General features: G+C 37.2%; 1 protein-coding gene across 1 annotated transcript in view; it reads left to right on the plus strand.

Moving 5' to 3' along the window:
- The first annotated feature begins 1813 nt into the window (after positions 1-1813).
- Positions 1814-13718, plus strand: part of LOC131538960 (deleted in malignant brain tumors 1 protein-like) — a 54536-nt gene continuing 42631 nt past the window's right edge. The window contains 2 exon segments of the mRNA XM_058773176.1: positions 1814-1877; positions 1994-2020. Of these exon segments, the coding sequence (XP_058629159.1) occupies positions 1829-1877; positions 1994-2020 (76 nt within the window). The 5' untranslated portion in view covers positions 1814-1828.

Genomic DNA, 13718 nt, shown 5'->3' on the forward strand with positions numbered 1-13718 from the left:
TGAATTATCATAGTGCTAGCCATAACCTCTGAGTATTGTTTGAGCTTTAACTAAGTTGTTACATGGATGACTGTAGGGGGCTAAACAGAACCACTATTTAAATAATGGTAAGCATGGGCGACCTATTAAATAGTTAGTCATAACCTCTGACTAATGATCAGACTGGAGAGTTTGTGATCATGGGGTACATGTAACTTAATAACTTTGCGCGCTGAAAAGAACGAACACGCAGGAAACTTTCATCCACGATTGGATACCGTCCTTGGACCAAATTCGTGGACCTTACAATATACATTTCCCTTTTGAGCTACTTTGCTAAACAATGCATAACAGGGAACACTTAAGCCAGGGGTCGGCAAGTAACTTTAGCATCGGGCCAAAAAAAAATTTCGCCACTAGATGGCGGGCCAGAACATAGTCAAAGGATAATTTAAGAAATTAATTGATGAAAATGAAAAATGCAACTAGAATTGCCTGTGACAGACTGTTACAGTGTCTTTTGTAACTGGTAGTGAGCTGTTACTCTGTGATAAATCCTGTAGGAGGACGGTCATTAACAAAAAGCCACATTTGTGTGGCGGTGTCCGGCAGAGTATGTGAGCGGAGTGGAGCGTCAACAATTTCCCCTCCGCACTCTGAGCATTTAATAATCACTCCGCTTCAGCTCTGCTCCAGGTTCACCATTTCCCGCTCCCGCTCCACTCCTCGCTCGCTGATATCAGAAACAACACTCTGCCTTCGCTCTTTTATTTATTTTTTTTACCAGTGGACTGGTAAATGAGCCCATGCTGAAATGCGATTATTTTTATAATACTGAAGAACTGTAAAACAACTGATCGTTTACAATGAGGAATATGAGAATCGGATCATACAATGACAATAAGTGTGTAAGTGAGAACAGTATTCAGTTTATTCAGTATTAAATCCATCTTCATGCACGTCTGTTCAAGAATAAAGTGAAAGCACTTCTGCCTAAATGGCAGCAATACAACAAAACACTGAATGAATGATACCAATCTATAATCTGACTTGTGATGCAGCCTGGAATCATAACAACGCCATGTTGGTTCATTTGGCCAGAGGAAAACTCAGCTGATTTATAACTGATTTGAACTCATTTCATATTTGGTGATCTTTACAGTTATTGAAAGAAACTAATCACTGAACTGACCTCTGCTGAACAATGATAGTATTTTCTTTTTAGAACTGCTTTACATCTCTGATTGCATAATTGAATCATTATTTTCCTGTTTATTCCTGTAAAGCTGCTTTGAAACAACCTCTTTTGTATAACATGCTATATAAATAAAGGAGACTAATGGGGACACGGATTAAATGACAAACACAATAGTTGTGGAATGTAAAACTGGTTTTAAGGTATTGTTAAGTGATATCTTTAGTTTTAGTCATGGTCTGCCCACATTTATAAATAAAGGCACTGATCATATTCTGACACCTCCAGTTCAACAGCAGCGTATTCTGGTAAAGCTGCTGAAGAGAGAATCTCCTTGAGTTTGTTCTTCTCTGCATTTGTCTCTGGTAAAATAACTTTCTTTATTTCATCCCTTCTGCTTATATTAGATTTTTAAAAATAGTAATTCTCTTTGTGAAAATACATAAATACTTTTCCCGAAGATTGTATTTTCACAAAAATGTGTGTGTGTACATTGTGTGTACATCATGTTTTACGTTTTTAATAATGTTTATTTTATACTATGTTTGCTTCTTAATTGACTTTATTTTTAATTTTTAAACGCATTTAAAATGTGTATGTTTGTCTGTTTGCATTCATATAAATGTTCAGGTGCAGGAGGTCCAGTTTCTCATAATGAGGTTTTTAATCTCATTGTGTGTGTCTCTACTGCTGCTGATTAATGGTGAGGGGTTTACAGCTCTGGCAATACAGAAGTGCGACCAAGAATCTAATGTTATTATATTTAAATAAGTAAACTAACTATGCTTTCCAATAATGGATTTATTTTGTATTTCACAGGAGGAATAATCAATGGACAGCTACCAGGTAATTTGTCCATTCTATCTATTACTATCTTCCTCCCATGTCTGGAACTACATATCTCCAGCAATTCCTAAAAAAAATAATCTTATTGCTCCCAGAGTGTGTTCAGTCAATTAAAACTTCAGCATTACCACCGGAATTGTTCAGGAGGAATGATCCCTTTTTATAAGAATGTTCAAGATTCAGTACAAATTAAGTTCAGTTGACAGCATTGTGGTATGAATCAAATTAAATGACTTTGTCATTTCCATCAACATTGAAACATTCAATAAACATATATATAACAGTCATATATATTTACATTTGCATATACAGCAGGTAAAATAAGTACTGAACACATCACCATTTTTCCTGGTAAATATATTTTAAATGTGCTGCTGACATGAAATTTTCTGTATATTTACTGAGAAAAATGGTGACGTGTTCAATACTTATTTTACCTGCTGTATATAATTTTCTTTTTCTTTTACATGTTTACAATTACATGGCAAAGTTTTTTTTTTTTTTTACAATTATATATACATTTACATTTAATCATTTAGCAACAGAAACAATCAAAACCAACAAAAGAGCAATAATTTGTAAGTGATATGACAAGTTTTGGTTAGTCTAACATAGTACACGTAGCAAGTTTTTTTTTTATAATAAATAAAAATAAAACAAGTAGTGTAGGGTATCAGAGCGAATCAGACAATTTAAAGGGGTTATCGGATGCAAAATTTACTTTTCAAGTTGTTTGAACATAAATGTTTGTTGGAAGTGTGTGTACACATCCATCCTATAATAGTAAAAATCCACCAAGCGTTTTTTTTTAAGATCCCTATTTTAAAATCCCCTTTCTCAAATCAGGCTGTTCTGAGATCCCTGTCAGAATGACGTAGTTCTGTACAGGCCCTTCCCACGATAGTTGATTGACAAGACCATCTTACCTTAGACCCGCCCTGAGTGAGCTGAGTGAACTGAGTGAGCTGTAAACAGTCCAACCACCATTGTGTTGACTCCAGTGCAGGGGAAGACAAGATGTCTCAGATTAAGTGATCGAGGTGTGTTGTTGTTGGATGTAATAATGAATAAAGCAGTCGTCATTTACTCCTGACATCTGAACCGCTGAAGACGCAGAGGATTAACCTTACTTTCGCTTTGAAGAGAATGCGCTATGCCTAAATGCGTCTATGTTCGCGCGAATCATTCATGATCCAACTTCATCTACAGAAGAAGTGAGTATAACGGTTTTTATGAATCTTTGCAAATCGCCTTTCCTAATAACGTGCTAGTTAACCAGTTTTGCGGCTAAAGTAAGCAGCATATATATGCATGTCTATGGTAAATAGTACTGCTAGTCACTAGGGGTGTCAAAATTAATCGTTGCATCGATGCATCTTCTGCATTGATGCAGTAAGTAAGGAATAATTGACTTTGGTCCGTTGGATTATTAGAAAAATAATGCACACCCGAGGTGTAACGGCCACTCCGCTTCGCGTCGTGACCGCATCACCACCTCGGGTGTGCATTATTTTTCTAATAATTCAACGGACCAAAGTCAATTATTCCGCTTATACTACGGTTGCCACACCTCAAGACATCGATCAGATGATGTATTTCAAGGCATTCGTCCAGTATTTCTACTTAAATCGCTATTGTGAGTAGGATTATTTCTTCCGCATTTCATCCAACGTCTCCTTTGCTAATTCCGAAACGTCATTTTAAACCTAGTAACGGAGGTTTGAGCCGTTGATAACAGATTAATGCAGTTAATACAGTTAATAACTAAGTTATGAGAGAGAGGGAGAGTAAAAAAAATAATAAATTACCTCTGTGCATCTCTCAATAGTGTTCGGCAGCAATGTCTCTAGTTATAGTGAAACTTAGTTACTTTTGTTCACGAACAGCGCCGTTGTTGTTACCTCGCTTGTGAGAAATCATGTAGTTTTCAAGCTGTTTACTGATAAAATCGTCAGAGTAGCGCTAACAACATTAGCGCGATGTATGCTAGTGTGTGTGCAAACTGTAACTGTTATGTGTGTGCGGTATGAGGGAGAGAGAGCGGGAGAGATAGAGTATGTACTTTCCGTACATAATAAAGCGAAATTTTGTGGCAAAAACATGGACATGATCTGCCATTTTTATCATATTGTTTACTATATTTATTTATTTGGCCAGTGTCGTTGTGGGTCTTGGTTATTTTGCTGTTGTAAGACCTTTGAAATAACAGAAATCATTTGGCGAAGTGATATGGTCATGTAATGTGGTCAAGAGCTGCCTGGAACTACGTTCGCCGTGCGGTTCCCTGAAAATAATTGCACACCTTAGAACGTTCATCAGCCAATCAGATTCAAGCATTCAACGGCCCCGTAGTATAATGGACCATAATCGATTATAACTTATGACGTCATTCGCATATGGGCTTGTCAGGCGAGTATTAAAAATGCACTCTATTTAAAAATCTGAGCTTGGCTTGTTCCCGCAAATGGCATGTGTGTTCTAGAGACAATCGCGGCAGGCTTCATTGCACAGAAAATGCGCTATGAGATTGCTTGTGCTTCCAACTTCCTGTTATTTTAGTCTTTTACTTTAGATATGCTTTCATTTCTGCCATTTGGAATGCAGTACGTATTAGAAACTCGCGTACTACTGACAGACTTCCTCGTGGTCTTTGTGTTTGTTTGTCAATCGCGGCTGCATTTAAATGCACTGCATTACTATTATGATATGAAATTGATGTAAACAATCAGTTTTCAGAACAGGACAAAACATCTGATATGTGGAAATAGATTTGTGCATTAGTGTGAATGCAGTCTATTAAAGCTGCCAGTGTCTATGATCTCATCAGTAATAATCAAATGGCAATAATGCTGAGGAATCTGTAAACTTTCGATACTTAAAGTCCCAGATAGGCTACTGAAAGTGTTTTTTGTTCATCACTTGTAATCGTCTTTTCCCCCTTTATTACTTTATATTTGCTTGTATGTTTTGAAGCTATATTTACTTTTAATTCTTAACAATAATTAATTAATTAATTAATTATATATATTAATTAATTAAAGTAGCCTGCTTATATAATTTAATAAAAATGCACAAAATAAATTTTATATAATCGTGATGCATTGTGATATCGAATTGAATCGAATCGTTGACATGATAATCGTAATCGAATTGAATCGTGAAACCAGTGCCGATTCACACCCCTACTAGTCACCCCACGGAAGAGAGGGGAGAGGTCAGCAGAGTCATTAGCATTTAAAGCAGCATGGACCAAAAACAGCTTGCTGAAAACAGAGCTGATTTTGACAGGGTAAAAAAGGTGTTTTTTACACTACCATTGAGAAATTTTAACCAAAGTATGTTATAGGCTTTTAATTAAGACCCTAAAGAATCATGTCAACTTGTGCAAAATGGGCATCCGATGACCCCTTTAAGATTCAATCAGAGCATTGAAACACAAGGAGCCGAATTCCACAAAGAAGCCCAAGACAACAGGATGTTCGTAAATCAGATCCTAGCGCCAGCCAGTCTGAAGCAAGCCTAACCAACCGACTCTTTCACAAAACAGCTTGCAACATTAACACAAAAGAACACTTATTGATAATCCCAACTCAGGAAGGAGTTTGTCAAATTTGGGGCAAGTAACCAAGATTGATGGTCAAAGAGATGCACAGCATGACCATAACATGTAAATCCATGATAGTAATCACTATCACAAGCTCTTTGGATTGACTTCCCCCCACCTAGAGGACAAGAACCAGACTGAGATTCCTTATGAGACCTTTTAACCTCTTTGGTCTTCACAGAACACATTCACTTCACAGAATGGCACAGAAACTGCCTTTCTATGTAGATGCATCTAAAATCATCTTAAAATGACTTATAAACGAATATCAGTCCATTGCTTAACTTCCTATTATGTATGTAACCCACAAATTTGACTATCATGTCCTAATCACACATTATGCATGTCTTTTGAATTCAATTCAAATTTATTTGTATAGCGCTTTTCACTATACAAATCGTTGCAAAGCAGCTTTACAGGAAATTAAGTTTCTACAATATATTTAGTAATAGCTTATCAGTGGTGACTATGCCAAATTGATGTAAATATGGCAAAAATGTACGGTAAAAATCAGTTAATGATGTAATAAAACATGAACACTATTAATAGCAATGATTATATGTTGCGATCAAACTTATAGCAAAATTTGGTAGTTCTGTGTTGTTTCAGGGTTAGCATCATCTGAGGTCCTCTGAGGGGTTGGCATCATCTCTTCTCAGGTGTGCGATCCAGACTGAAGCTTCCTAGTTACATCCCGTGGCAGAAACAGAGAAACAAATAGAGACATAATTAGTGTAGCTGCTATTCCAACCAAGCAAAAATTATTTGTTCAACCCAAGCTAAAGAATTGTAAGGTGCATTTGATCAGATTTAACTGCAGTGCAAGATTATGAGATTAATTATATGAATGCTTGGCTAAAGAGATGTCTTTAATCTAGATTTAAACAGAGAGAGTGTGTCTGAACCCCGAACGTTATCAGGAAGGCTATTCCAGAGTTTGGGAGCCAAATGCGAAAAAGCTCTACCTCCTTTAGTGGACTTTGCTATCCTACACTGATTAAAAAAAAAAATTGATGGTGAAGTAAATACTACAGAAAAACAAATGTTATTTCTACATTAAATAACTTAGTTCAGGCAAGAATTTAAATAAAAGAGTAAATTCAATATTAGTACTCAATTTAAGCTTGTAGAATTTAAAGTTTGAACTTATAAGTATATTTTACTTGGAATTGTTTATTTTTACAAATATTGTTTAAGTAAATATCAACATCATGATCCCGTTGTTCCCATCATGCACTTGGGCATGAATAATTAATAAGGTAATTTTTTTGTTGTTTCTGTTTTCCAGATGTATTTACACTGTTTTGTGGTTGCTTTTGTTGTTAGGTTAAGTAACTTGCTGTTTTGTGACATCTGGAGTTAATTTTTTACTCAAAATGACCCATTCATACTCAAACACTATTCACTGATTGTCACCGTCATTGTGTATCATGTGCCAAGTATTCAGGTCATTCAGTTAATAACTATATTGAGTCAACATATTACCTTAAAATGAATAACGAGCAGTTTACTTGCTTACATACGTGCTTGTAACTTAACCACATGCTTTATAGGCATTTTTTTTCAGTGCTATGTTGTTTGAGTAAAGTTTACAAACTGTGACTGAGTGAAATGTACTTGAGTATTGTAGGGTAAACTTAAAATAATTAAGTAGAAATTACTCATTAAACTCTACCTGGCCACGTTAAATTTTACTAATTTCCTTTACTAATTTTAGATAACTTAGTTAAGCAGATTTTACTTATTTCCGTATTTAAATTTTACTTTAAAAATATGCGTGCAAAAACTTGCAAAATAAAAATGAAGTAAACTTAACTTCTTATTTTTTTCAGTGTAGGTACTACCAAAAGTCCAGAGTTTTGCGACCTTAGGGAGCGTGATAGATTGTAGCAAGCTAGAAGACTAGTTAGGTACGCAAATTGAAATATGACCAAAAAACACATACTGGACATTTGTGACCCTGGGGGCGTATTACAGAAAGATCCTAACTTTAAAATCTTATCTTATCTGTTTGGTAACCATGGTAATTTCAGTTAGGACCACATTTAGGACAAAAGCTATTACAGAACAGCATTTCCTAAGTGCATTATCCTATCTTAACTACAGATAGGAAGGGGGTATTACAAAAACTTGACAAAAAATCCTAAAAACTGTCTTAACCTTAGGACAACCCCACAGCTGTCCTAACTTCAAAATTATCTGAAAGATAACGGGAAAAACCGCTATCCAACAATGCTATTACATTTATTAATAATTGAAAATGAAGAACGAAGATGTTTAATGGTAGAAAAGCTTAAGGATGTCAAGGATGACAAAACACTTATAAGTACAGACTGCCGCGCAACATATTACAGTTAGCACAGGAACTGCAACCAGAGCAGCGTCACAGAGCACCCAGCACGATAACTGTAAAGATATAGTTCTAAAAATCGTTTTCAATATTAAAGAACAGCAGAGTCCACACCACAGCTATAACGATAAAGGCACAGAGAAACGATATCGTTGGAATCACTTTCAGAACGATTTTTTTCCAGCTGATGAACGATGCAAACACTGACGCCCAATCAGAATCAATTCTGCTATAAGGAGCTCCAGAATTTAAAGCGGCAGATGAGCATGTGCTTAAAATAAACAGATGATATTTGCTGGTGTGGACGCTAATATCGTTACCTTTACAGTTATCATCCTTTGTGAGAACGGGCCTTAATGCCTTACGTTTTTTTTTGTGTTTTTTTTGCAAAAGGCGATTTTCAAACAGTGAAGTATCCTCTATTATTTTGTTTACCTCATCAGCAGCTGCACAGTGTTGGTTGCTTGGTAACAGACCTGAGAGTGGATTGTTGAACTTGATGGTGCAATTTAAAATTTCCTAACTAGAAATAAGATACGATTTTCTAAGATAGGATAAGAATCCCAAATCAAGTTAAGATTTGCTTCTGTAATACGAATTTGCAAAAAATCCTAATTCAACACATCATATCTTAAGTTAAGACCTAAGATAAGAAACTTTCTGTAATATGCCCCCAGGACCACAAAACCAGTCTTAAGTCGCTGGGGTATATTTGTAGCAATAGCCAAAAATATATTGTATGGGTCAAAATTATCGATTTTTCTTTTATGCCAAAAATCATTAGGATATTAAGTAAAGATCATGTTCCATGAAGATATTTAGTAAATTTCTTACCGTAATTGTATCAAAACTTAACTTAATTTTTGATTAGTAATATGCATTGCGAATAACTTCATTTGGACAACTTTAAAGGTTATTTTTCTCAATATTTAGATTTTTTTGCACCCTCCAGAGTCCAGATTTTCAAATAGTTGTATCTCAGGCAAATATTGTCCGATCCTAACAAACCATACATCAATGGAAAGCTTATTTATTCAGCCTTCAGGTGATGTATAAATCTCAATTTCGAAAAATTGACACTTAAGACTGGTTTTGTCGTCCAGGGTCACATTTGTTCACTAGACTCTTGACTACTACATGTGGTAGACTATAGTTTTTGCTACAGAATGGTGTGAAAATCACCTTGCAGACTCATTCACAGAAAACAATATATTGATTTAACTTTTTCAAGACACGTTTTGTGTTAGCAAGGCTGTATACAAGGTTGATTGAAGTGTTGATTGTCATGAATATTGATATGATTCACACCTGAGAGACAAAGACCCTCTACCAATGGGCCCATCAATGTAGAAAGAACCTAAGGAGATTAGGTGAATGGATTTTTGTTTGTTTTAGTTTATTTGCAACATAATGCACAATATATACAAAACATAATTAATTACGGTCAAAGGCATTTTTGAGCATACTATTTGAACACAGTTTGAGTTTTAAATAGTCATGCACCTTTGTGCCACTCCTGGAAACTGTTCCTGTTCACCTGTAGACACAAGTGAACCAAACCATTTCTAAGGTGGTTGCAGCTTTTTTTTTTGAAGAACAAACTGCCCTGCCATCAGTAGTCAGTGATGGATCTCACCTTCACCATGTTCATGTATATTATCAGTCCAGTGTAGTTGTGCAGCTTGCTGATCATGACATCTGTCCATTTGTATTTGTGACCCTTCGCAAAAACCCACCCTCCATAGTTACTGTTGCTATGCTCAACAAGCCATGCCACTCTCACAGTACACATCTTGTTCTCACGCAGTGAAATATACATTGCGGAGCCGACAAACAAGGCAGAGCAGTTACTTCTGGAATGAAACAAAGTCTCGGCTTTCAAATTTTGTCATTTTGTAAGAAAAAAAATCTTTAATGTGTTTTGCCTCTGTGAACTGATTGTCTTTTCATATTTACTTAAAGCATGAAATAAACATGAATGAACAATAAAATGTATTTAATTTTAACTGAACAAAGATGTGAATACACTATTTTTTTTTTGTTTAAGTCCACCGAAGTTAACCTATACCTGGCTGTCTGATGTTCTCCGTGAACATCGCTTTAGACTCAAGGCTGCAGAGAGGAAATGGCACAAATTTCCTCTCTACCAACCTTAGTGTGTGTCTGTCACTCCTCTCTTCCTTCTCTGCAAATGTCTCCACTGCTAAAATGACATACTACCACAACAAAATTAACAAGTATTCTTACTCTTGCGCACTTTTTCTCTTCTCTGTCCTCCTCCCCCTCCTTCTTCATCAACTCTTACAGCTGGTGACTTTGCAATATTCTTCATTAATAAAACAAGAAACATCAGCGACCAATTCCCCACGCCACAAACCGATGATAACTTAATAATAACAAATACACACTCTCTCTCCTCCTTCTCTCCACTCTCGGAGATGGACGTTTCCAAACTTATCCTTTCTAATAATCCTACTACCTGTTCACTTGATCCTATCCCCACTCACCTCCTTCAGGCCATTTCTTCTTCAGTCATCCCTGTGCTTACTCACATTATCAAAACCTCTCTTCACACTGATACATTTCCCACAGCAATTAAGCAGGCTCGGATAACCCCACTGCTTAAGAAACCCTTTTCAAATCCAGCACTTATAGAAAACTACAGACCTACTATCCCTTCTTCCATTCATTTGCAAAGACACTTGAGTTGTGTTCAACCAACTCTCTATGTTCCATGCACAGAACAACCTCCTGGAAAACAACCAATCTGGCTTCAAAAGCAGCCACTCAACTGAGACTGCCCTGCTCTCGGTTACTGAAGCCCTGAGACTGGCAAGAGCAGCTTCCCAATCCTCAGTACTCATCTTGCCTGATCTGTCTGCTGCTTTTGACACCGTTAACCACCAGATCCTCCTGTACACCCTTATGTAGTAACTTTAAGCTTTTTTCAGCTTTTGAGGAATCGATTGTTAAAGATTCGATAAATTTGATTAAATTGATCTTAATTCAAAACTTATAATTTATACATTATTAACGGTTCGTCCAGTGAACGTTAAAATCAGTATATCTTAAAAATTTTGATACTTAATATTATGCCCTTGGCCAAAGGTCACAATAACTGTTAATAATAGCTTCTTAGGCTGAGCTGTAACGCAAGATCTTGGCAAATGTTTAGACTTGAAAATTACACAACACAAGGATTCTTTATCGATGAAACAGAGTTTATTTGCTATCTACGATACAGTAAACTAAACTAAAACACACACACACACACATTCAGGAAATGACTTATTCGGTCGGAAGAAAGTTTTAAGTCCAGCACTCTTTGCAAGTTCGTAAATTCACCTGAGGAAGATCACAAGCAGGGATTTGGCTATCTTTGACTGTATACAGATCAATTCACCAGTTTCCAGCAAAATGGAGATTTGTTTGTTTACTTGCATTCAAGTAGAGTTGACAGCTGGCTCGTTCCCTAGATGGCTGCTTGAGGGAACCCCCAGGCTGCTGATTGGCTGCTGATATGTCATTGACAACGAGAATTAGAAGGAAGTAATTACATATTTGGGTGGTGTAATATTATAATTAATCATATATATACTACTAAAATAGCCTATAGACAATAATGAACATTAATAATTCACCACACTGCATAGGATGTATGATGCGATGATAAATTCAAGCGCACAGCTTCACCTAATTAATTATTAATTTGTTTAGTTAGATGATTTATAATTTGAATAAGATAACAACACTAGTAAACTTCAGGTAATCAAAAATTGGTTTCATTCAGTACATCGTAGATCGGATTTTTTTTTTTTTCAGGAAACGGGTAGACTAGAATAAATAGCAACACAATAGTGAACAATAAACAATTGAAATGGCAAAAAACATTAAATAATTAATAAATAATTAGATAAGTAATCAAAAGTTTGAACATTTATGAGTAGGCTAAAACATCTTCATTTGAACATGTGCTGTGAGACTATTTCCAGTAGGTCTACACGTTGCTCAAACACAGTTTGGGCAAACATTCATCACTCTGACTGTGCATTTCCCACAGACAACATTCCAACACTTCAGGCACTTGGTAAACATTTTATTCTGTTTGCATTGTGCCTGCACGTCATTCTCCTCAGCTGATCTGTACTGTCCAGGGGAATGATCACGTTCGGTGCCACTTTGGATGCCATCCACTCAGCACACAACTCCTGGGCCAGCTGAAGCATGAAGTCCCTTCTGGGGGAGCCTGTCCTCCAACAAAAAACGACCCTATTGGTCGTTTGTGCAAGCCCTTATTACGACCTATATTTACGTTTTAAAGTTAAGTGCCCTCTAGCGCACATAAAAATAATGACAGTCTCGTGTTGCATCTGTCGTCATGAAATGACGTATGACTGTCATTACCAATCAAAATGCGTGTTTATTTAAATGCAATGTGTGGACTTTTTACACCGATCTCACAGTGTTCGTACATATTTTACTAGGTGGCTAATTCGTACGTGTCACGAATCTGGTCTGCACTCCCGTTCATTCACCACTAGAGGTCACACCACACATCACATGGACTGCATTTCCCATCACTCACACGCACACCTGATCACACAGCATCACACACACTATTTCAACCCTGGACATTATCGCTGCCCTACAGAGCTCCGTTAGTTTCCCTAGTCTTGTCTTGTCTTGCCTCGCCTCGCCTCGCCTAGCCCTGCCTTTGTTGGATTGTGTTTTCCCCTGCCAGGACTATCGCTGACGTTTTGACTACCTCTCCTGTCTCGCCCCTTTGGATACTGTTCGCCGATCATCGACCCACGCTTGTCTTTGTCTACTCTTTGTCTCGTCCATGTTATACCTGTTTGCCATTGTTTGACCCTGCCTGTACGACCACGTCTCTGCCTAATAAAAGCCTGCGAATGGATCCGCACGCCTCTCGTCTCGTCAGCCCCGTAACAGTACGAATGACCACATCTAACCCTACCCCTAAACCTACCCCTTACAGGGGGTAGTGCAAAATCATGATTTTTAGTGCACATTTTATGAGCGCGTGCGTTCTCTGGGATCAAACCCATGATCGCATGATCACGTAATTATATATCATCTCATAACGCAATGCTCTACCAACCGAGCTACACGAAATCCGAACTATAACGCAAATAAAAGAGTACAAAACATTAATACGAAAATGTCCTGTTGCCGATAGGGGCGCAATTGTAGTATACGCTCTGATGGGTCGTATTTCAGGGATTTGGACAAACGACCTATACGGGCGTATTGGTTGGAGGACAGGTTGAAAATACAGCAACGGGCCACCTACGGGTGCCACCTTGAGACAGACACAGAGAGCGACAGAGAGGAAGAGTGAACATTATGGCATTATTTAGTCCATTATAATACTACTATGACAATGTAATAGTAATAATAATAATAACAATAATTTTAATAATAATAGTACTAATAATAACCTTTCACTGAGTATTGGCGAGCCATCTGGTCGAGCACATTAACCCTAACTTTGGCTCCTGTTGTAGTAGGTCACCCTCTCAGGCTTTCTCTTATTGTCTGTGGAGATGGCTACATGCTGGTGTTGAGTGCTCAGGATGGTGACATTTCTTCAGGGCTTGCACAGATAAACAGTCAGTGTGATTTTATCACTTTTCAGCACCTTGGTGCTGAACAGCTCCCCTCTCCCCTGCACAGAAGGTGGGAGCCCCCGCTTATTCTTGTTGATGGTCCTCACCATGCTT

The sequence above is a fragment of the Onychostoma macrolepis genome, chromosome 04, assembly GCF_012432095.1.
Source record: "Onychostoma macrolepis isolate SWU-2019 chromosome 04, ASM1243209v1, whole genome shotgun sequence".
Lineage (NCBI taxonomy): Eukaryota > Metazoa > Chordata > Actinopteri > Cypriniformes > Cyprinidae > Onychostoma > Onychostoma macrolepis.